Below are 21643 nucleotides of genomic sequence, written 5' to 3'. Positions count from 1 at the left end.
ACTGTACCTACCAACACACAGGAACCTAGGGTGGGAAGTAGAAAGCCTTTTGAATGCAAAAACCAAGGCCTTTACCTCATTCCATATCACTTATTTAACTTTATAGAATTAATACACAATCCCACAGCTACAAATAAAATCATCTTTATAAAGATGTTATTTAAAATTCTGAATGGTAGATTCATTAGTAAAAATCTTACATCTATAAAATAAGTTTAAAACATCTGTCTCAAAGTTGATCAAAAATCAACTCTGCCAAGATGCACACTAGTTCTTGTCCTGGGATACCTTATGACACAAGGTTTAATAATTGGTGAAAAGGGTAAAAGAATTTCAAGAAATTCCCATTGGATAACTAGTCTCTGAAATTGAAACTAAATGTAAATTAGCAAAATAATACTATTTGTGTAACTATAAGATTAAAACAAACTTCTGTGGGAAAATGTAATACTATCAATAACATTTTCAATCAGTAAAAAAATAAAATATTTATGTTTTCAGATTTTACAACTATCTGAATACCAAGAGGTATTCATCTCTGGATCCTAAACCAGAAAAGACTGTACAATTTAAAAGAAGGAAAACATCATTAGTAAAGAAGAGAAGCATTAGACATCATAAAATGTGATACATAATTATGTTATTTTGTTATTAAAAATGACTCAGAAGGAAAGAAATTGACTTTTTGAGGGTATTTACGAACCGAATTTTCTTCCTCCTCTTCCAATTCTCGCTGCTGCTCTTCATGTCTTTTAGCTTTGATCTCCATAGCTTCTGTGATCAGGTCTCTTAAAATTGACACAGGCTTTGCATTCTTGATAAAAGGATGCTGGAAAAGTAAAATTCAATGGTATAAATTCAAAAGATTTCTCTGAATGATAACCAGAGTCTGGAAGTTTTCCTTCTGCTTCAATTTTTTGAATGATAACTAAAATACATTTTAAAAAGGCATAAATGCTAACCAGGATCATCAGCTTCAATGACTGATCTTTCAACCAGAATTAAATGTATACATTAAGAAAAGAGAATATTTCAGCTGCTTTAGAAATTAAGATTTTGTTTTTAGGTTTAACTTGATTCTAGAAAACTATTAAAGCACACACACAAAACACAATCCTATTAATAAAACTACCTTACCCTTAAAAATATAATTGTCCGAAGGAAGTATAAATTAGATAGTGAAAAAGATAAGAAGAACTTTTTACCGAGTGGTGATCTTCAGTTACCAGAGAGAGGTGAGTGGTGGGGATTAAGGAATGTACTTGTCATGATGAGTATCGGATGTTGTATGGAAGTGTTGAAACACATATTGTACACCTGAAACTAATATTCCACTGTATGTTAGATAACTGGAGTTTAAATAAAAACTTTTAAAAATTAAAAAGTAATTAAGTAAAAGCTCATAAAAATAAGAGATTGGTGATATTACATATGAAAATAAAATTATTTTGGTAATACATACAAATTTTAATTAACCTTAATAAACTGACAGTGGTAAAAAGGAGGGCAACTACTTCATTACTTCTCTTATATATATTTTTTTACTTTATTATCTTTTAAATAATATAATCATCCCCAATAGCAAAATAACAGCAATAGAAGAAAAATACTTTTCAGAACATACTGTCTCATTTCTATAGTACGTATAAAACTTTTAACTTCTTTTTTTGTATTATTCTGATCTAGCTAAAGTATTTGAGTTTGATTTTATAATTCTGATAAACAGAAGGGAAACCACAAGATCAGGCCTGTGTTTATGGACACTGGGGAGGCTATGTGCTAGGGTGAGTGCTGTGAAGTACATAAACATGGCGATTCACAGACCTGTACCGCTGGGGCTAATAATACATTATATGTTAATTTAAAAAAACAAAAAAGAATAGGCCTGGGTTTTCAATGACTTTTTTTTTTGAGAGAGAGGGAACAAACACATGACTTAGCAGGAGGAGAGGCAGAGAGAGAGAGAGAGAGAATTTCAAGTAGGCACCACATGGAGTCTGGAGCATGGAGCCCAATGTGGGGCTCAGTCTCACCACCCTGAGATCATGACCTGAGCTGAAATCAAGAGTCAGATGCTCAACTGACTGAATCACCTAGCACCTCTTCGATGACTTAATGAGGGGGGCTGGGGAAGGGTGAGAGAAAGTAAAGGAACAAGTACAATTTGAGACAGACAACCTTTTAAGGCAGCAATCAGCTTCAAAAATGTAATTTTCATAATTATATGTCAATAGACAGTTATTTTAATAAAGATCAACAGAACATAAAAGTGTTTCCTCAGGAAAGAAGAGGAAGACCAGACATTCTCAGATGAAGAAAAACTAAGAATTTGTTACTACAGACCTACCTTAAAAAAAAGGCTTACAGGAAGTCCTCTAGACAGAAAGGAAGTAATAGAAGGAAGGACTGTGAAACATTAGGAGAAAGAACAATGGAAAGAGCAAAAATAGCGTAAATACAATAGATTTCCCTTTTTCTCTTGAGTTTTCTCAATTGTTTAAAGCTTAGAGCAAACACTATAACACAGTTTGATAAAGATCTTAAAGTATGAAGAGAAAGTACTTTGACTACTGTAAATGAGAGGGACAACAAGGTAGATAGTTTCTACTACTCAGCTGAACTGGTGAAATGAAGAGTAAGTCACATGCCATAGGAGTGCACAGCAACCCAGGACACCATCTGTTCCAGCCAAGCCCTGGGGTCAATACAAATAATGGCAGATCTCAGTCAACCTCACATGATCACAGAAGAACTTCCTGGGGCAGAAGTTGACTTTAGGTTGGAGGCTGCCCACTAGCAACTCTAGTGCCACTAGGCTGAACTTGAACCCTGTCCTTTAACATCTTTGGGGTTTCAATTAACTCATCTTTTGAAAACTTCTATGAGTTAACTAACAATTTCAAAGGATCCTTTCAGCGTATGATTCTTTAAATTTAAGCAATTATTTATGCTAGGCCATGGAGAATAAACCACCATAACAATTCAGCATGAATTTCCTTTTAAAAACTGTTTCTTTTTCAGGGTCTAGAAATCAACACAGTATCACCTTCCAGGTAGGCTATAGATGTGTCCACTAAAACTTCATAGTAAGACTGTCCTCTGAGAGTCATAAATCAATTCATAATATGTAAGGCGTGAAAAACTCCTTTAAGGGACAGATTGGCTTCTAGGCATCTACCAAATAAGACTCAAACGAGTCTAATGAGACTCAAGATAATTATTCTACGTAATACACATGTAATTTTTAAAAAGATTTTGTTTATTTATTTGAAAGAGAGAGAGATCACAAGAAGACAGAGAGGCAGGTAGAGAGACGGGGGAAGCAGGCTCCTTACTGGGCAGAAAGCCCAATGTGGGGCTCAATCCCAGGACCCCAAGATCATGACCTGAGCCAAAGGCAGAGGCTTATCCCACTGAGCCACCCAGGCGCTCCTCCAATACACATGTATTAAGCACCAGATACCAATATATGATATGCACTTATGGGAACACCATGGAATGACAACTAGCCTAAACGAGGATGAGAGGAAGGCTTCCTGGAGGAATACCTAGTTTGAATTAGAAACAATTAAAAGAGTAAGAAGGAGTCTGTTTGTGAATGGGATTTTTAAACTAGGTTGTGGTGGGGGAAACAGTGTGAGAAAAGGTACAGAGGATTGAAAAGGCATGGTCTGTATAAGGAAACTACAAGTCTATTACTTCAGAATTTATACGGGAAAAGAAAGGAGTTAGCAAGGGGTCAGTTAAGAAGGTGTGCCAGGGAGATGCCTGGGTGGCACAGTCAGTTAAACTCTCCACTCTTGATTTCAGCTCAGGTCTTGATCTCAGGGTCATGAGATCAAACCCCACTGCAGACTCCAGGCTCAGAATGGTCTGCTGGAGATTCTCTCTCCCTGTGCCTCTGCAGCTCATGATTGTGCATGCTCTCTCTCTCTCAAATAAATAAATCATTAAAAAAAAAAAAAAAAAAGCTAGACAAGGAAGAGTACATTGTAACAGAGAGCCTTGAGCACTCAACAGTAGCTCAATAGAGAAAAAAAATCAAGAAAGCCAATACTGGCTCATAAGCACTATACAAAATTAGTTGCACAATTTACTCTTATTATAAAGAAAGATGTTTGAGCCAAACCCAACTAAAAACTAGAGGGTAACAGAGCTTGTTAATGTACCCCATACAGGTCAACCTCTTGGGCAGAAAACAGAGTGGAGAAAGAGTGGAGCTAGGGGGCAAATGAAATAACCTACCACAGTCATGTTCACGGTATGATCTTCAGTGAGTCATTTAACCTTTCTGGGCTTCAAGATCATCATTCACAAAAATTAAGGAATTATACTGGAATATTTCTTTCTTTTTTTTTTTTTAAAGATTTATTTATTTGAGAGAGGGAGAGAGAGAGAGAGAGCAGGGAGATGGGTAGAGGGAGAAAATCTCCAGCAGACTCCCCACTGAGCACAGAGCTCAATCTCATGACCCATGAGATCATAACTTAAGCCAAAACCAAGAGTTAGACACTCAACTGACTGACTGATTGAGCCACCCAGGTGCCCCTGGAATATTTCTTAAATGCTTTTTTATCCTAAAAACTCAAAAGTAAAACAAAAACAAAAAACCCAGAATTTATTTTCTTAAGATCAGAAAAGATTATGGACCAAAGTCTGCAAAGAAATATTTGTTACATTATCTAAAAATCAGTTACCAGATATATTTGGATTTATTTTCACCATCATTTTTTGTGTTATCTGTCCCATTTTTTCTGTTTTTCTTTTCTCCCCACTCCTTTCTGGCCTTCCTTGGGGTTGATTAATTGAGATACTCAACAATATCAATCAACCCTTGAGTTACGTGCTCAAAATTCATTTGAAATGCTGACAGTATTTCAAAATAAATGTTTCAATTAATTAATTTTTGAAAGGTAATCCCTACATATAACATGGAACTCAAAAGGCTCAAAAAGCATTCAGAAAAATGTATGTCTCCATCCCACTCCTGTTTCTCAACCAGGCAGTTACTTTCTCTGGAGGCCAGTTTCTTGATTATTTTTCCAGAGCTACTCTACTACAAGCTCTGACACGGGCATATGCACATGATTTATATATGAAAGACATTATGGGGACGCCTGGGTGGCTCAGTCAGTTAAGCGTCTGCCTTCAGCTCAGGTCATGATCCTGGAGTCCTGGAATCCAGTACTGTCTCAGGCTCCTTGCTCAGCAGGAAGCCTGCTTCTCCCTCTTGCTGCCATTCCCCCTGATTGTGCTTGCTCTTTCTCTGACAAATAAATAAAATCTTAAAAAAAAAACAAACAAGAAATTATAATGAAATATGTAATTGTATTCTTTATTATTTATATGTTAATATAACAAATTGGTGGGTATATATGACTGAGTGAATATTATAATGAATATAATAATATAAATTACAATGATATATACATATATGTATATATATTCTGCCAATCTGCCAATGGCAGAGGAGTGATTCTGCCAATTACTCCTCTCAGTGGATCTTAGATTGCTTCCAACTTGTTGACAGATATTTATGTTGTTTCCAATCCTTTGCCATTACAATGTACTATGAATACTTTTACACATAAGTTATATCACACATGGTTAAATTTTTCTGTAAAACAAATTTCTAGAATGTAATTGCTGGGTCAAAAAATAATTAATTTCCGGGCGCCTGGGTGGCTCAGCCGGTTAAGCCGCTGCCTTCGGCTTGGGTCATGATCTCAGGGTCCTGGGATCGAGTCCCGCATAGGGCTCTCTGCTCAGCAGGGAGCCTGCTTCCCTCTCTCTCTCTGCCTGCCTCTCCGTGTACTTGTGATTTCTCTCTGTCAAATAAATAAATAAAATCTTAAAAAAAAAAAAAAAGAGTTAATTTCCAAATACCAAGTCTTATTATTAGCTTAGAAGTCTAAGCCAATTTGGTGGAGAAAATAAAGACACAAAAACCTATTAAAATGTTAAATTATTTCTGACTGTGTTAAATATCAAGCCAGATTAAGAGAAAAAAAAATTCCTGGCGCTCTGAATATAATATCTACTCATAACAGGAGTACTAAAAGGACATAGGTAATCTTGGAACCAGTATGTATATACAACATGAGATATTTTCAAGGAGCTCAGGGATCTTGTATTTATATACTGTATGGTATATCAAAAAGTCAAAGAATAATTGCTGGGTCAACAAGTAACAACACATCAGGGAAAAAACATGAAAAATAGTAAGAGTGGAGAAAATAACTCATTTCTGAAATAAGAACACTTTGGAAATTTTGTTTTAAACAACTCTGGAAGAGTTGACAACAACAACAAAGAAACAGAAAAAAGACAGAAGACTGAATTTGGAAAGCAGAAAAGAAAAAAATGAGACAAAGAAAACATGTAGGATAAGAATGGTGTGTGTATCTTTGTCAATCCATATATCCTCGCAGGTTTACATCTTGAGAAATCAATTAAATAAACCCACCACAATTCTGGTCAGTGTGAGACAGCTACCAGGTACAGAGGAAACATCTTTCCCTTAAGTGAATGAGCACTGACCTGTAAAAGCTGTGTTGCAGTAGCTCTCTGCTCAGGATTCTTCACAAGGCACTTTTTAACAAAATCGGTGAAATCATCGGACCAAAGTTCTGGCTTCCTGAATGTTGGTGGTGGATTTGTGGGAATCATAAAAATAGCCTAGCAAAAACGAAATAGCCAAAAGACACAGTAAGAATCACAACAGCACACCAAATAAACAAATCTATCTTCCTATCAGACTCTAAATCTGAAAAACAAATTTAAGCTGTTCTAGGATTTCCAGTAAGATTGCAATTCAGGAAGCAAGTCCATCTGCTACTAATGTAATCATTTCCCATTAAATTTCCTCTATTTGAATTGTAGCTCATTGAGCACATCATTCTTTATTTTATCTATTATTTTTAATCAGTCTCCAAAGAAGACTGCAATTCTAACCCTTTTACCCAACTAAGGACATTCTCTAATTAAACAGATGGATTCCCTAATATTGCTACTGCGTGCCAGATTTACTTACCATTTCAGTTTTATAGAAGTACTGCTATCAAAATGGATAGAAGCAGCCCAATGTGCTTCTGCAATCCATAATATTTAAGTATAAATAAAATTACTACTGTGATTTGAAATAATACTAATAGAGCCAAGATTTTTATTTCCTTATCTAAATACATGAGTCAGGATTCCAAATAAAAAGTTTCAAAGGTAATGTAACACTTGCATTTATTACTATTTAAATTAGTAATACTATCTTAGAACTAATTAAATACATTTAGGTAGTTCAAAATTCAAAAGTTTTAAAAAGTCTTCCTATCATCCCTGTCCTCCTAACTATCCAGCCATCCTTTTTCAACCAAGAGAATCAATCCCTAATGTTCTTAGGAAATCACTGTTTGTAATGAATTAACTTCTCTCTTGGGCATCTACAATAGCTCCTGATAAAATACTATTTGTAAAACACCATTTTCTTTGAAAAGATATAAAAAATGAAAACATAATAAAGTTAAAACAAATGTATCAAGCACTACTACTACTACTACTACTACAATCACAACTGTGACAGTCAAAGAAGTTCAAGGTCATTCAATGAAATATAAATGAGGAAAGATGATTAAGTGGAGAAAATATAGTGTCTTCCACAAGTGGTGCTGAGAAGACTGGATATACACATGTAATAAAAATGAATTTGGGATTCTTATGCTAAACCATATACAAAAAAACTGACTGAAAATGGGTCAATGATAGTAACAGTAAGAGCTAAAATTATAAACATACAAAAAAACATAGAGGAAAAGCTTCTAGACAAAGGATTTGGCAATAATTTCTTAAATATCACACCCAAAATCCAGGCAACAAAAGAAAAAAATAGATAATTGAACTTCATCAAAGGGTACTATCAACAAAGTAAAAAGGCAACCCAAAAATGGGAGAAAATAATTTGCAAATAGTATGTATGATAAAAGGTTAATATCTGGGATATATAAAGAACTCCTACATCTCAACAACAAAATAACCAAAGAACCCAACTTAAAAGATGAGCAAAGAACTCAAAGAGCTCTTTCTTCAAAGAACATACAAATGGTCAATAAGTGCATGAAAAGGTACTCAACATCACTAATCATTAGAGAAATGCAAATCAAAACCACAATGAGATACCTCTCACATCCATTAACATGGCTATTAAAAAAAAAAGAGAGAGAAAATAACAAATGGTGGTAAGATGTGGAGCAATTGCTGGTGGAGATGGAAAATGGTGCAGTTGCTTGAAAAACAATACGGTGATTCCTTAAAAGATCAAACAGAAAGTTACCACATGTTTCCCTAATTCCACTTCTGAGTATGTATCCCAAAGAAGTAAAAGCAGGGAATAGAAGAGATATTTGTATACCCATGTTCACAGCAGCATTATTCACAAGTGGCCAAAAGATGGAAGGAACCCAAGTGTCAATCCACAGATGAATGGATGAACAAAACATCGTGTTTACACTGTAAATACACACACAGTGGAATATTATTTAATCCTAAAAGAAAATCTGACACATGCTACCACACCAATAAACCTTGAAAACATTATGCTGAGTCACAAAAGGACAAACATTATATGATTTTTCTAATATGAGGTTCTTGGAGTAGTCAAATTCATGGAGACAGAGAGTGACATGGTGGTGGCAAAGACTTGTGGGAAAGTGGGAATGAAGAGTTAGTGTTTAGTGGGCAGAGAGTTTGAACTGGTAAAGAAGGAAAAATTCTGAAGATGCATAATAGTGATTGCTGTGCACCAATGTGAATGTACACGATTTTACAGAACTATATGCTTCACATGATTAATTTTATGCTGTATATTTTACTACAGTAAAAAAATACAGATGAAGGAAAAAATAAAGTAATAATCAAGTTCAGTGCCTGCCACACACAAAGCATGGTGTTAAGCATTAAAAGGAGCTCAAAGAAGCAGCAGGAAATACAGCAAGGAAATACTACCCTTAACAAACTTCTAACCTAGTCTGGCAATCAAAGCACAAACAATAAAAGAATTAATAACAGTATGATAATAAGAGAAATGATATAAGGCACATAGAAAAGAGGTCATTCTCCTAATAAATAATAATAGTGTAAGGAAAAGCAAGAGAGTGAACAGGCCATCAGGAGGAGCAGAGAACAACTGACTGCATCGTAAGGGACTAGGAAATAAGATCAGAAGAGGAATGGAGGACCTGAAGTTTGGTCAGCAAGAAAGTACACATCTGGAAAGAAGGGTTTTTTTCCTGTGTGTTTGATTGGACTGTTTTTGACCCAAGAAATAGATTAAACAAAAACAAAAACAAAAACCCTGGAGCTGCTCTAAATATGGAATAGAAAAGGCAATTAGGGGCTAGGAAAGATGCCCCAAGATGAGTAATGAAGAGCTCAAACCAGGATGGTTTCTACAGGAATGAAATGGAAGAAATAAGGTAGGAGATACTAAAAAGGAAGAACCAAGAATATATCTTAACACTGATTAGGAGGGGAGGAAAAAAAAAAAAAAAGAATGAAAGATTATTCTAGAATTCAAGAAATAAAAAACCAATACTTTAGTTGCAAGGCATTCAGGTATTCTAACAATCACCACATCATTCTTTTGAAAAAGCCCTTGCAATATGCAACAATTTGTACAATGTGTTATCACTGATTTCTGACTTGTTGTGATCCAAAGGACATTCATGGACAAACCAGTGAAGATTCAATGTCAGAGCCTGTTGCTTCTGGGTAAGAGTTAATCTCTTTATTAGTGTATTCATCTTCTTTCAAAAAAGGGAAAAGCCTTTAATAGAAGAGAACATTCTTAAACATCTTTCATTATATTACATGTATTTACATCCAAGATAGTCCTTCAAAAGCAGTGTAGCCAGTTTTATGACACAATAAGCACCTATGAAGTACTCTCTGTATTCAAAACTATGTTCTAATAAAGTAGCAAACTGATAGGCAGCAGGCTAAATAACATCAGGGGACATACTTTGTTCAGGCAATATCAAGTCCACATTTCTACAAGGTAAGAATCTGCTGCAATTAGGCTGACTTTACCCAGGATGTATGTTCTCCTGGGGTCACAGGCATCATTTAGCCTGGCTCAATTATCTACTTTACCTGATGGTTCCTTCAGGTATCTAACTTTGCGAGCCCTGCTATCACCGATTTTAAAATAAGACAAAGATCTCAAAGCCATGGAGCCCAGAGTTAACTTGTGGGGTAGAAAACTAACACATAAAACAAACAGCAAAGAGTGAAGTGCTAGAAAATAAAATTCTGTAAACAACCTAATTAATCTCAGCTCCATAGTTGAAACAGAACCTAATCTGGCTTTGATGGGCAAAATGGGGTTAATATCAGCTGCTGGAAAAGGCACCCAGGGGCACCTGCTGCTTCAAATCAAAGAATTGAAAAATATATTTGAACCTCATCTCCGCAAAATCAGTTCAAAGCACCACATAAGCCCCTATACAGGCTGACCTCAAACTATAGGTAAATGATACAAGATTGTCTAGATAAACGTTGTTCATCTGCACTTGTTACAAATTGATAGATAACAACTTAGTGATTTATGTTCTTGTAGCTAATGCTCTCCTTTGAACTTTGAGCCAATGAGTTGCCGTCTTATCTTCAGATAATCTTAACATATAAGGCTCACCTCGGCAGTAGCTATTAGAAACTCAAGGATAAAAAACTTAACTCTAACTCTTATTTACCCAGGACTATCATAAAGCGATCCTAAAATGTTCACATTCTATTCTCAAACAAGCAATTAACTGCATACAGTTCAAACAAGTAAGTCTTATTACATGATCTACCAAGTGTAGACACTCTAAAAGTCTCCAGGAAAACCACTATACCTTTTATTTCCACCTTCATTTCTTTAGGTTAGATAATCAATAACAAATGGGAGGACTTTCTCATAGACTTAACTTTGTTCAACTAATTTAACCTAATCACGAATCATAAAAGATCCTCTTAAGAATCTCCAGGTTTTGTATGAGCTAATTAGGTAATATGCCCCTGCTGTAGAAAGTTTTGGCAATCAGTGGCTAGCCTTAGACTAACAATTCACTCCCTTCCTTGCCACCAACCAAATTGCATGGACACACATTACAGCCATATAATTTATCTTATCTCTAACACCATTTTGATTGAAGAATGTCAGTACAATAAATGATATGATTATCCTTGTGTTTGTTTCTATACAATGTGTTGCTTAACTACATATTGAACCTCTGATTAAGTTTTAAAAAGAACTTCCCTGATCACAAGTAGTCTAAAGAAGCCAAGAAATGCAAGTGCCTCAAAACAACTAATTGCCTCCAAGTCTGGAATTTCACGCCCTCGGATTCCAGGAGCACCCAGATGTGGAAAGAGCTGGAGCTGAGAAACTACATTCCCCGCACTTTATAATCCCCGTGGAGTGAGTCAACACAGATGCCTTACGTGAAGGTAGCTGCGTTTGTTAACATACAGAAGCAACGGACATGCCGGAATAACAAAGAGATCTCGGCCACTATTCAAGAACCTCAGGTATAGGAACAAAAGGTTATCTTCCTAACAAATAAATGAGATAAAGAATGAGAAAGCACTTTATAAAACTTCAAAGAACTAAACAAACATAGCTGTTTCCTGATAGCAAACATAATACGCAGGCAACAACCTACTAAATCAAATGAAAATAGTTTCTGAAATGGATATATAACAAAAGTAGTTTTTAAAAGACTACACAAATAAGAGGGCAAACAGTACAATGGAATGAAGCCAATGCTGGACCTAAATCAGAAAAACAGGCTTGAGCTCTCAATTGTCCTCTGACTTGTTGTGTAGCTTTACATTCTTCATGTAAGTGAGGACACTGGACTGGATATTTTTCAGGTTCCTTTTGGGGTCTGAAAGACTCTGGCACTCTACCTGCCTAGCACTCGAGGAGTTCAATCCTCACTAGACAAATACTGTTAGGAAAGCAGACAGAAGTGGGGAACGAGAGGGAAGGATAACAAAAAACCTATGAGATGTTAATACAAAAATACGAATCTACATCTTTATTAATTACCACTCCCTCAAATGCAACTTGGAGATAGAGAATACTAAAACCCACAGTGAACCTTGCTCTTAGGGTGCAGCTTCTACAGTAAGTACAGGGTTAAAGTACTGCAAGCATGACCTCACAATTCACTCCAACTCCAGTGCCAGGAACTTTGATAATTATTTTTTTTTAAAGATTTTATTTATTTATTTGACAGAGAGAGATTACAAGTAGGCAGAGAGGCAGGCAGAGAGAGAGAGGAGGAAGCAGGCTCACTTCTGATCAGAGAGCCCGATGCGGGACTCGATCCCAGGACCCTGAGATCATGACCTGAGCCGGCAGTGGCTTAACCCACTGAGCCACCCAGGCGCCCAGGAACTTTGATAATTATTAATCTGCCCAATAAAGGGCAATTTGCCTGCCTAGGAAGCAAATTAAGGGACGGGATGAGGCTGGTATCCCCAGAACCAAGTGAGTAAGAGAACCAGCTCCAGAGGTCTGATGCAGCTCTAGATAGCAGTGGGGACAATAACGCTACCATTGTAAGTAGCTATCTGACCTGTTTTACTATTCTATGCCTATTTTCACATATTAAAAATGAAGTTTAAATGGGCTAATATATGCACAACAGCATCTACCACATTATAAATGCACAATGATGCTAGTTATTTTATTAAGCCCAATTTACCACTGAGACCCAGACCCACAAGGGTAAACTAGCTTCTCTGGGTCACACAGCTAGTAACCAGCTATCAAAACTGGAACTCATTCATCTGTTGATGGACATCTAGGTTCTTTCCATAGTTTGGCTATTGTGGACATTGCTGCTATAAACATTCGGGTGCACGTGCCCCTTTGGATCACTACGTTTGTGTCTTTAGGGTAAATACCCAATAGTGCAATTGCTGGGTCATAGGGCATTTCTATTTTCAACATTTTGAGGAACCTCCATGCTGTTTTCCAGAGTGGCTGCACCAGCTTGCATTCCCACCAACAGTGTAGGAGGGTTCCCCTTTCTCCGCATCCTCGCCTGCATCTCTCATTTCCTGATCGAGAAGATGTGGTATATATACACAATGGAATACTATGCAGCCATCAAAAGAAATGAAATCTTGCCATTTGCGACAACATGGATGGAACTAGAGCGTATCATGTTTAGCGAAATAAGTCAAGCAGAGAAAGACAACTATCATATGATCTCCCTGATATGAGGAAGTGGTGATGCAACATGGGGGCTTAAGTGGGTAGGAGAAGAATAAATGAAACAAGATGGGATTGGGAGGGAGACAAACCATAAATGACTCTTAATCTCACAAAACAAACTGAGGGTTGCTGGGGGGAAGAGGTTTGGGAGAAGGGGGTGGGATTATGGACACTGGGGAGGGTATGTGCTTTGGTGAGTGCTGTGAAGTGTGTAAACCTGGTGATTCACAGACCTGTACCCCTGGGGATAAAAATATATGTTTATAAAAAATAAAAAATTATAACAAAACAAAACAACTATACTGCTTACATTTAGGGCCCTGCTGTTGTGTAACTATTTTTGAACATGTCTACTGTAAGTGCATATATATATTTTTTTCTGTGCAATAAATTCATTTAGAGATAAAAAAAAAAAAAACTGGAACTCAGATCTACCCAGCCCCTTAGCTACTTCACACTATCTCTATATTTCTATTAAATTTCTGCCATAGATAACCCAATTTAAGATAAAGCCTCTATAATATGCATATTCAGTCTCCAGAAAAAGAAAATGGAAAGCTATTTATATAAAAATGGTTCTAGTTCACTTTCTTAACAGTGGAACACTGCAAACAAAAAATATATACAATTAAGAAATGGCTAAACTACTACATATCAATAAAATGGAGTTATGTGTTGCCATAAAAATGACAAGTGTGTGAATTCAATAAAATGTCTTAATTTTTAAAAAAGTGAAAAATGAGAAAATAAAACAATGGTACTGTGTGATCACCTTCACATAAAAATGACATGTACCAATAAAGACTGAAAGATGGTACAGAATCTCAAAAATTCAAAATACCAACTCATAACAGCAACTGTCTACAAGACTGCATAAGATTCTTTTTACATTTTTTTATTACAAAGGCCACTATATATTCAACTTCTAAAAACTGTACTTGCTTTTAGAACCACTGCTGAAGTTACAGCCTACCTCAGTCGGCCTCCACAACCACCTCACACAAGTATAATTTAAACTCCAACTCCCGTCATGGCTTCCATTTTTCAAGGCTGAAATATCATGTCCCTTTAATACAATGCTGAAGTATTCATAAAACATGGCTTCAGAAGAAATCAGAATTGAACAAGAGTCAGACTTAAGGAATGTTATAGCCCTACTGTCTCCCCATCTCCCAAATTAGAATTCCTGTATGTTACCAGTTCAACCTTGGAGCATATAAAATGTACCCATACCTGCCTTATAAGAATTTCTTTAAAAGAAATTTCCTCAAGAAGCTTAGAATCTAATGGGATAAGAAAAATGCACTCCAGAGACGCCTAGGTGGCTCAGTTGGTTAAGCAGCTGCCTTCGGTTCAGGTCATGATCCCAGTGTCCTGGGATCGAGTCCCACATCGGGCTCCTAGCTTGGCAGGAAGCCTGATCTCCCTCTGCCTCTGCCTGCCGCTCTTTCTGCCTGTGCTCGCTCGCGTGGTCTCTCTCTCTCTCTGACAAGTAAATAAATAAAGTCTTAAAAAAAAAAAAAAGAAAAAAAGAAAAATGCACTCCAGATCATTTCAATAAAATAGTGTGAGTGCTAAAATAGATGTGAATACTGGGCATTATAAGATGACTGTAGCCCAAACTGATGTTTAAAAAAAAAAAACAATGAAAAAAAAAATGAGACTGAACCTGAGTCTTAAAGAATGAGTGAGTTAATGAGTCATAGAAAAGAGAACAGCATGTTCAAGATGTGAGGTCTGAAACATCAGGGGGATCTATGAGGGCAAGTGACTGGTTTTAGGCATGGGGCAGGGAAATTATAAGGTGAGCCTGAAGCATCTTATTGGCCCTTAAAGAAAGGAACCAAAGACCAATCGAGTTATGTCAAAAGCAGCTCAGAACATAGAGAACTTAGATCTACCCATAAAAGATTCTGATTTACTTAGTCTGAAGTAAGGAGCAGCCACAGTATTTTTTGTCTCCCAAGTAAATCTAATGTTCTAGAAAATAAAATATAAGGCAAGTATTATCACTCCATATACCTTAATTTCAGTACACTCACTCATTATACACTCATTCTAAATCCCCTGGATAACATGGAAACTACTTAAAAGCAAAGGCACAGTGCTTCAACTTAAAACCTAAATTTATAGTGAAAGTACTGATATAAAGACTACCAGTAAAATATGGTTATTTGAACATACTGATTTACCTCAACTCCATTCCAAAAATCCTACTGAAGGATAGTAAGAATTAAAAAAAAAAAAAAGGCTTAAAAAAGGACATTATCAGCTCTACCCCTAATGTCTATGTGGCTTAGACTCAAGTCTTAAGTCTTCATCACAAAATAGGGGTTATAGCAGGATCGTTTTATTTTTTAAAGCCATCCAACTTAACTCACTAGTTCTTTTTTTTTTTAATTTTTTTATTTTTTATAACTCACTAGTTCTTATGTAACAGCTTAACTGAGCCATAATTCATGTGTAACAGAAAATACAGACTATATCCAGAATCTAACCACTTTGCAACACTGCTACCTTTACCTCCCTGGTCCAGGCTAGCATCATCTCTGAGCTGCACTACAAAACAAGCAACGTCGCTGCTCACCTTGCTTCCACCCTTGCCCTGCTACAATCCCGACCCAAAAAGAAGAGTAAGTCTTTAAAATCATGTCAGACCGCATCAGTCCTCTACCCAAAACGCTCCAATGGCTTCCTGCCTCACTCAGAATAAAAGCTGAAGAGCTCCTCATGGCTTACAAAGACTATAAATGATTGCTCCTTTGCTCTCTCTGACCCCATTGCCGGCTTCTCTCCCCATCCTGGCCAGCTCCAGCCACAGAAACCACTACCTTGCTCCATAAACGCCAAACATACTACCACACCAATTTCCTCTGACTAGAACACTCTTTCACCAGAAATCTCTGTGTCCCATTTACTAACTGCCTTCGAACCTCTACTACAAGTCACCTTATTAGACACGCCTTTCTTGACCTTCTCGTTTGTAGCATCACAGCCACCCCATCGTTCTGTATCCCTCTTCTCTTGCTGTTTTTTCCTTGTACAATGGCACTTGATATATTACTGTTTTTGAGTATAATCTATTGTCTTCATCCACTGCAATATAAACACCTAAAAGGCTGGAACTTTGTTTCATTCACTGCTGTATTCCAATGCCAAAAATGTAAGATGAATTAATAATATATAACAAACTCAGTCTCTCTCAGCTTCACTGAGATTTCTGATTTCCAAAAAGTGGGATTGAGGTGTAATGACCCCTAAGGCACCTGTACAGCTTTAAAAAAATCTACAAATCTAGTGAAGAGATAGAACTAGAGAGCTAATGGTAATGTATAAAAATGTAAGCTGGCCTTCTAAGAAAAGAAGGAAGATTTGACAGTAAATGATTAACTACCAAAAGAGTAACGTATATATGAGAGGTACCTCCAAATAAACATGTGAAAGACTTTATAATAAAACTATATAATTAAGCACAGAGAACAAGACTATCTTGCCAAGATTTGCTATCATTGGCAAAAATCCATATTAAACTCAGCTTCCCCAATTCCAGATACAAATGGAATTGTGAATTTGGCAAGTCACTGGAGAGAAAGACTGAAGTACAATCTGGGTTCACATTAAAGTTACCTCATTCTTCTCAACTTAGATCTGACCCAGAGGAAAATTTTTAACAGATTGTGTTGGACTAGTGCCACACTATACTCAGTAAAGTTCAAAATTAGCATTTTAGATACTAACCTAAAGGATTTATATTTTGTTTCCCAAAAACTAAAGTGGGTTAAAAATAAAATATGATGAATTATGAATATAAAATGGATTATTTAAAGAAACATTTTGTCAAAGAAAAAGCAAATTATAACACCAGTCCTCCCCTCTTTAGATTTCATTCATGCAGTGTCTCACCCAGGTCTGAACACATGGTAGCACTCAAGCTGATGAGATAATTCCCCTCTTTCCTCTCAAAGTTTATTCAGATTTAGGGATATATAATATATACATGTCCACCTCAAACTTCCTAGTTATCAAAAAATGCAAATAAAAATTATGTGTTTCAACTAAATATATAGATAAATGTTTCCCACTTTAGTTTTTGGGAAACACACACACACACACATATATACAATAACCATTTATTTTATACCTATGTCACAAAGCACTGTATTCTAGGGAGACACTAAAGTCCCAAGATAAAAGCCACCCATGCTGCTCTCAATAATTTATAGCCAAACAAAGTACAACAGAGTCTGATAAATTCTATGATCTTGGGGTAGACAGGGTGCTAAGGAAGCCCAGAAGAAAGGTTTCCAGGTTGGACTATAGAAGAGAGATGGGAGAAAAAATGAGTGGAAAGCAGCAGTAAGAATCTAAAGTATCTGCAAGTAATAGTATGGCTAAAGGAAAGTAGATATCACATAAATAAAGAGGTAGGCAGAGCCCCAAGGCTTTGTATAACACCCTAAGACTTTGGCTCTTAAGCTAGAGACAAATGAAAGAAATTGCTTTTTAATGGGAGGATTTTAAGTGAGGGAGTAACATGATCGGTGTTTCATTTTGGAATGATCAATCTAGCAGTATCATGAAGAACACTTTGGAAAGGGGGGTGAAACCAAACACTAGGAGACTATTGTAAAAATCCAGAAGAAAAATTATGAGGTCTGAAATAAAAAAATAAAGATGTAGATGGAAAGAAGGGGATATATTCAAGACATATTAAGGAAGCAACACAGGTGGAAATTGGTGAATAATGAGAATCTGAATTAGCTTAGTGCCAAGGAATAAATAGTAACGGAAGGAACTGCAAGAAATTTAGGAGGCAGTGTCAATAGGCCTTGGTGATTGATTAACGGTAAAAGACTAGAGAGATGAAGTACATTCTTCAGATTTTCAACATGGCACCTGGTTAGATGATAGTGCCATTAGCCAAGATAGAAAGCACAAAGGTAAAACCAGGATAATGAGAAAACAGTGAAGAGAGATTTGGAGCTACTGAAATTTCTCATGACCGTATAGAAAAAATTACCTAAGTAGGTAATCAGAAATGAGTCTAGGGCTCAAGATAGATAAAAGGAAAGCCGAGAAACAGAGATATCCAAAAGTCAGATAGAGATTTAAGGAGAAGAAAATGATTACCAATGACAAGCAGAAGTAAAAGTTTGTGGAAATTTTTAGTAGAGTGGTGGGAGAAAACAGCCCAAATCTCTTTAGGAGTAAATGGGAAGGAAGTGAGGAAACTGAGGCAGCACATCTTTTCACACATGGCTCTGAAAGGAAGGTGTGAGACAGAGCAGCAAGTAGAGAACAGTATGTGCCCAAAAGAAGTTTGTTTCTTTCCTAAAATGAGAAGAACCAGAGAGGAGTTCTGTAAAGTTCCATAACAGAGAAGAGACAAGTGATGGGTAGAAGATGGAAGCCAGAAATGGAAGGAGCATGCCCTTCTACTTAAACCAGAAAAGAGAAAAATAAGCCCTTAAAGTTCAGGCACTTAAATAGCCATTTAAGCAAAAAAAAATTTTTAAATGATAAATATCCTGCATGCTGAGGCTATCTTGGCAGTTTTAAATAAAAATTTGTTAGGTAAATTTTGATATGTTTAGAGATTATACATCATAATGATCACTGCTGTTAGTATTCTATCTACTTTATACAGACAATGTGTATGGCAATGTACTGAGTAGTTTTAACAAAAATTACTTCTCTCAGTCCTCACCAAAACCCAAGGAAGGAACTATAACTCCATCCTACACATCAAAAAAATTAAGGCATGGGGAGGTTAAATAACTTGCCCTCAAAAACTCAGCAATTGGGCGCCTGGGTGGCTCAGTGGGTTAAGCCGCTGCCTCCGGCTCAGGTCATGATCTCAGGGTCCTGGGATCAAGTCCCGCATCGGGCTCTCTGCTCAGCAGGGAGGCTGCTTCCTCCTCTCTCTCTCTCTGCCTGCCTCTCTGCCTACCTGTGATCTCTCTCTGTCAAATAAATAAGTAAAAAAATCTTTAAAAAAAATCTTAAAAAAAAAAAACTCAGCAATAAAGGACAGGGTTGGAAAATGAACTCAGATACTATAGCTTCAAAGCTCAAGGTCTGAACCAATAAGCTATCCTGCCTCTACAAATAAAGAATACTTCTGGTTCACTAAATGAGCCTAAAGACAATATATTTTCTCTCAGGAGAGACTTCTAATTTTAGAAGAAAACTGGAGTTCACTGATCAAAAACCTACTAAACTACACTTACTATACTAAAATCTAAAAATCTAGAGAAATTACAGTATATTTTTAAAAACATCTCACCCCTTACTTAACATCACGGAACCCAGTCTTCTCATTTATATAAATATATGCATAGAGCAATGTTCTTAAATTTCACCATGCACCAGAATTCCTTGAAGGCTTGTTAAAATGCAGATTGCTGAAACCTACCCGGAGAGTTCCAGATTCAGTAAGCCTGATATGGGGGCCCAAGAATTTGCATTTCTAACAAGTGCTCAGAAGACATTAATGCTATTGGTCTGAGACCACACTTTGAGAACTACTACCTCATTATAGTAGCTCTATACAATAGGTAAGTGACATGAATATAAAAACAGCTGGTAGGGGTGCCTGGGTGGCTCAGTGGGTTAAGCCTCTGCCTTCGGCTCAGGTCATGGTCTCAGGGTCCTGGGATTGAGCCCTGCATCAGGATCTCAGCTCAGTGGGGAGCTTCCCCCCTCTCTCTGCCTGCCTCTCTTGGCTTACTCGTGATCTCTCTCTCCCTCTCTGTCAAATAAATAAAGAAAATCTTAAAAAAAAAAAAAACACCTGGTAGATGGTAGACAATAAGTGGTATTTGCAATTATTATTAATAATAGCAAATATGATTACTATTATCTGCATAATTAACTTAGGTTTTTTAAATTACTTCAATTTTTGTATCAATTTTTATTCAAGGACAATACAAAATTGACAAATTTACAAAATTGTACCTCTGGTGTCTTTCCTGTATATGTTTGCAAAACAGCCTTTCTAAAACCTAAATCTGCGTATCAACGCTTACTGCAAACCAATCTTCCCCATTACTTGCAAAATAAGGTACAATCTTTTTGGCATGGCACATGGATAGATCTCTTTGCCCGTGAGCTATTGTGTAATTACTCATTGCTCAATATGATTTTGGAACACTACCTATTCTTTGAAGGTTTCCCTAATACAAATCTCTCAATAAAGCCATACATTCCTTCCATGATTCCAAAGTACCTCAAAAATAATAAGAGAACAACAATAATATTATCAATCAACATTTGTGGGACATCTCACAAGGGTTTTACATGAATCATTTCACTTAATCTTCATAACAACTCAGGATAATGACTATAACTATTCTCAGTTTATATATGGAAAAAAATGAGATATGGAGGTAACAAATTTGCCCTAGGTGATAAAACCAGCAAGGAGAAAAGCCAGGATTCTACCATTGCAATTAAACTATACTAACAATTGCTAGATTGTATAGTACTTGAGTATTGTTTAGATAATAGATCTTTTGTAAATATTAATATCAATAATTTCCTTATTTATTTTCATACTACTTATCTAGTATTTACTGCCTATTACACACCAGGCATTGTATTATACAACAAGGAGTATCAGATTTATTTAAAAAAAAAAAAAAAAAAAAGGAAAACCCAGTGTCTGCTCCTTTGAGACATGCAGAACTATGGGGAAGACAAGAACTAAACCAAAAATCACATAAATATTTCCATAAACAAACATTAAAGACAAAAAGTACAAGGTTCTCAGATCTAACCTATCTAAAGCTATTATCCTTTACCTTCAGTGTCCTACTACAAGGGTATAAATCATGCAAAATATAACTTCCAGAATTTTAGAGTGACATTTTTAAGTGACACTTTAAAACTACATTTTAAGTGACTTAATTGTAAGATCAAAGCCACAAGGTTTGTTCCTCTGTTAAATGTAGCTATTGCCTCACTGAAACAGAGTGTAATAAATATAAAAAACTAATAAAATGACATCTGAAGGGGTCTTGCAAATATTAGTCATGATAAAGGTAAAAATAACATGCCAAGTTCTTGACAATCCTAGTTTTGTGGAAAAGAACTTCTATTTTGGACTATGCTAAATGCTAACTTTCTTAAGATTAAAGATGAATTAGATCCATGACTTAATATACTTCATTTGTAAGATTAAAAAAAAACAAAAATCAAAAAAAATTTCCTTCATAGTAAATTTCAAAGGGAAAATCAATATTCTTTTATAGGAGAAAAATGCCTGAAAGTCCAAATACTGATCTTACAAAAAGACATGAAAGGTAAAATCAAGTATGAACCAGGTCTGGATCCCCATATCTTCAGTTTCTATTTATCAAACAGAAAAATCTTTCCAACTTTCTC

General features: G+C 36.1%; 1 protein-coding gene across 2 annotated transcripts in view; it reads right to left on the bottom strand.

Annotated features, from left to right (window-relative positions):
* Window positions 1–21643, bottom strand: part of STK3 (serine/threonine kinase 3) — a 231922-nt gene that overhangs the window by 114507 nt on the left and 95772 nt on the right. For both annotated transcript variants that reach the window (XM_082722790.1, XM_082722789.1), the window contains 2 exons: window positions 6541–6678; window positions 704–829 (listed from right to left, as the gene is read on the bottom strand). In XM_082722790.1, the coding sequence (XP_082578916.1) occupies window positions 704–829; window positions 6541–6678 (264 nt within the window). The remainder of the gene's footprint in view (window positions 1–703; window positions 830–6540; window positions 6679–21643) is intronic.

Source organism: Mustela nivalis (genome assembly GCF_964662115.1).
Source record: "Mustela nivalis genome assembly, chromosome: 2".
Lineage (NCBI taxonomy): Eukaryota > Metazoa > Chordata > Mammalia > Carnivora > Mustelidae > Mustela > Mustela nivalis.
The sequence above is the reverse complement of the archived record's forward strand: the minus strand, read 5'-3'. Positions and strand labels throughout refer to the sequence as shown.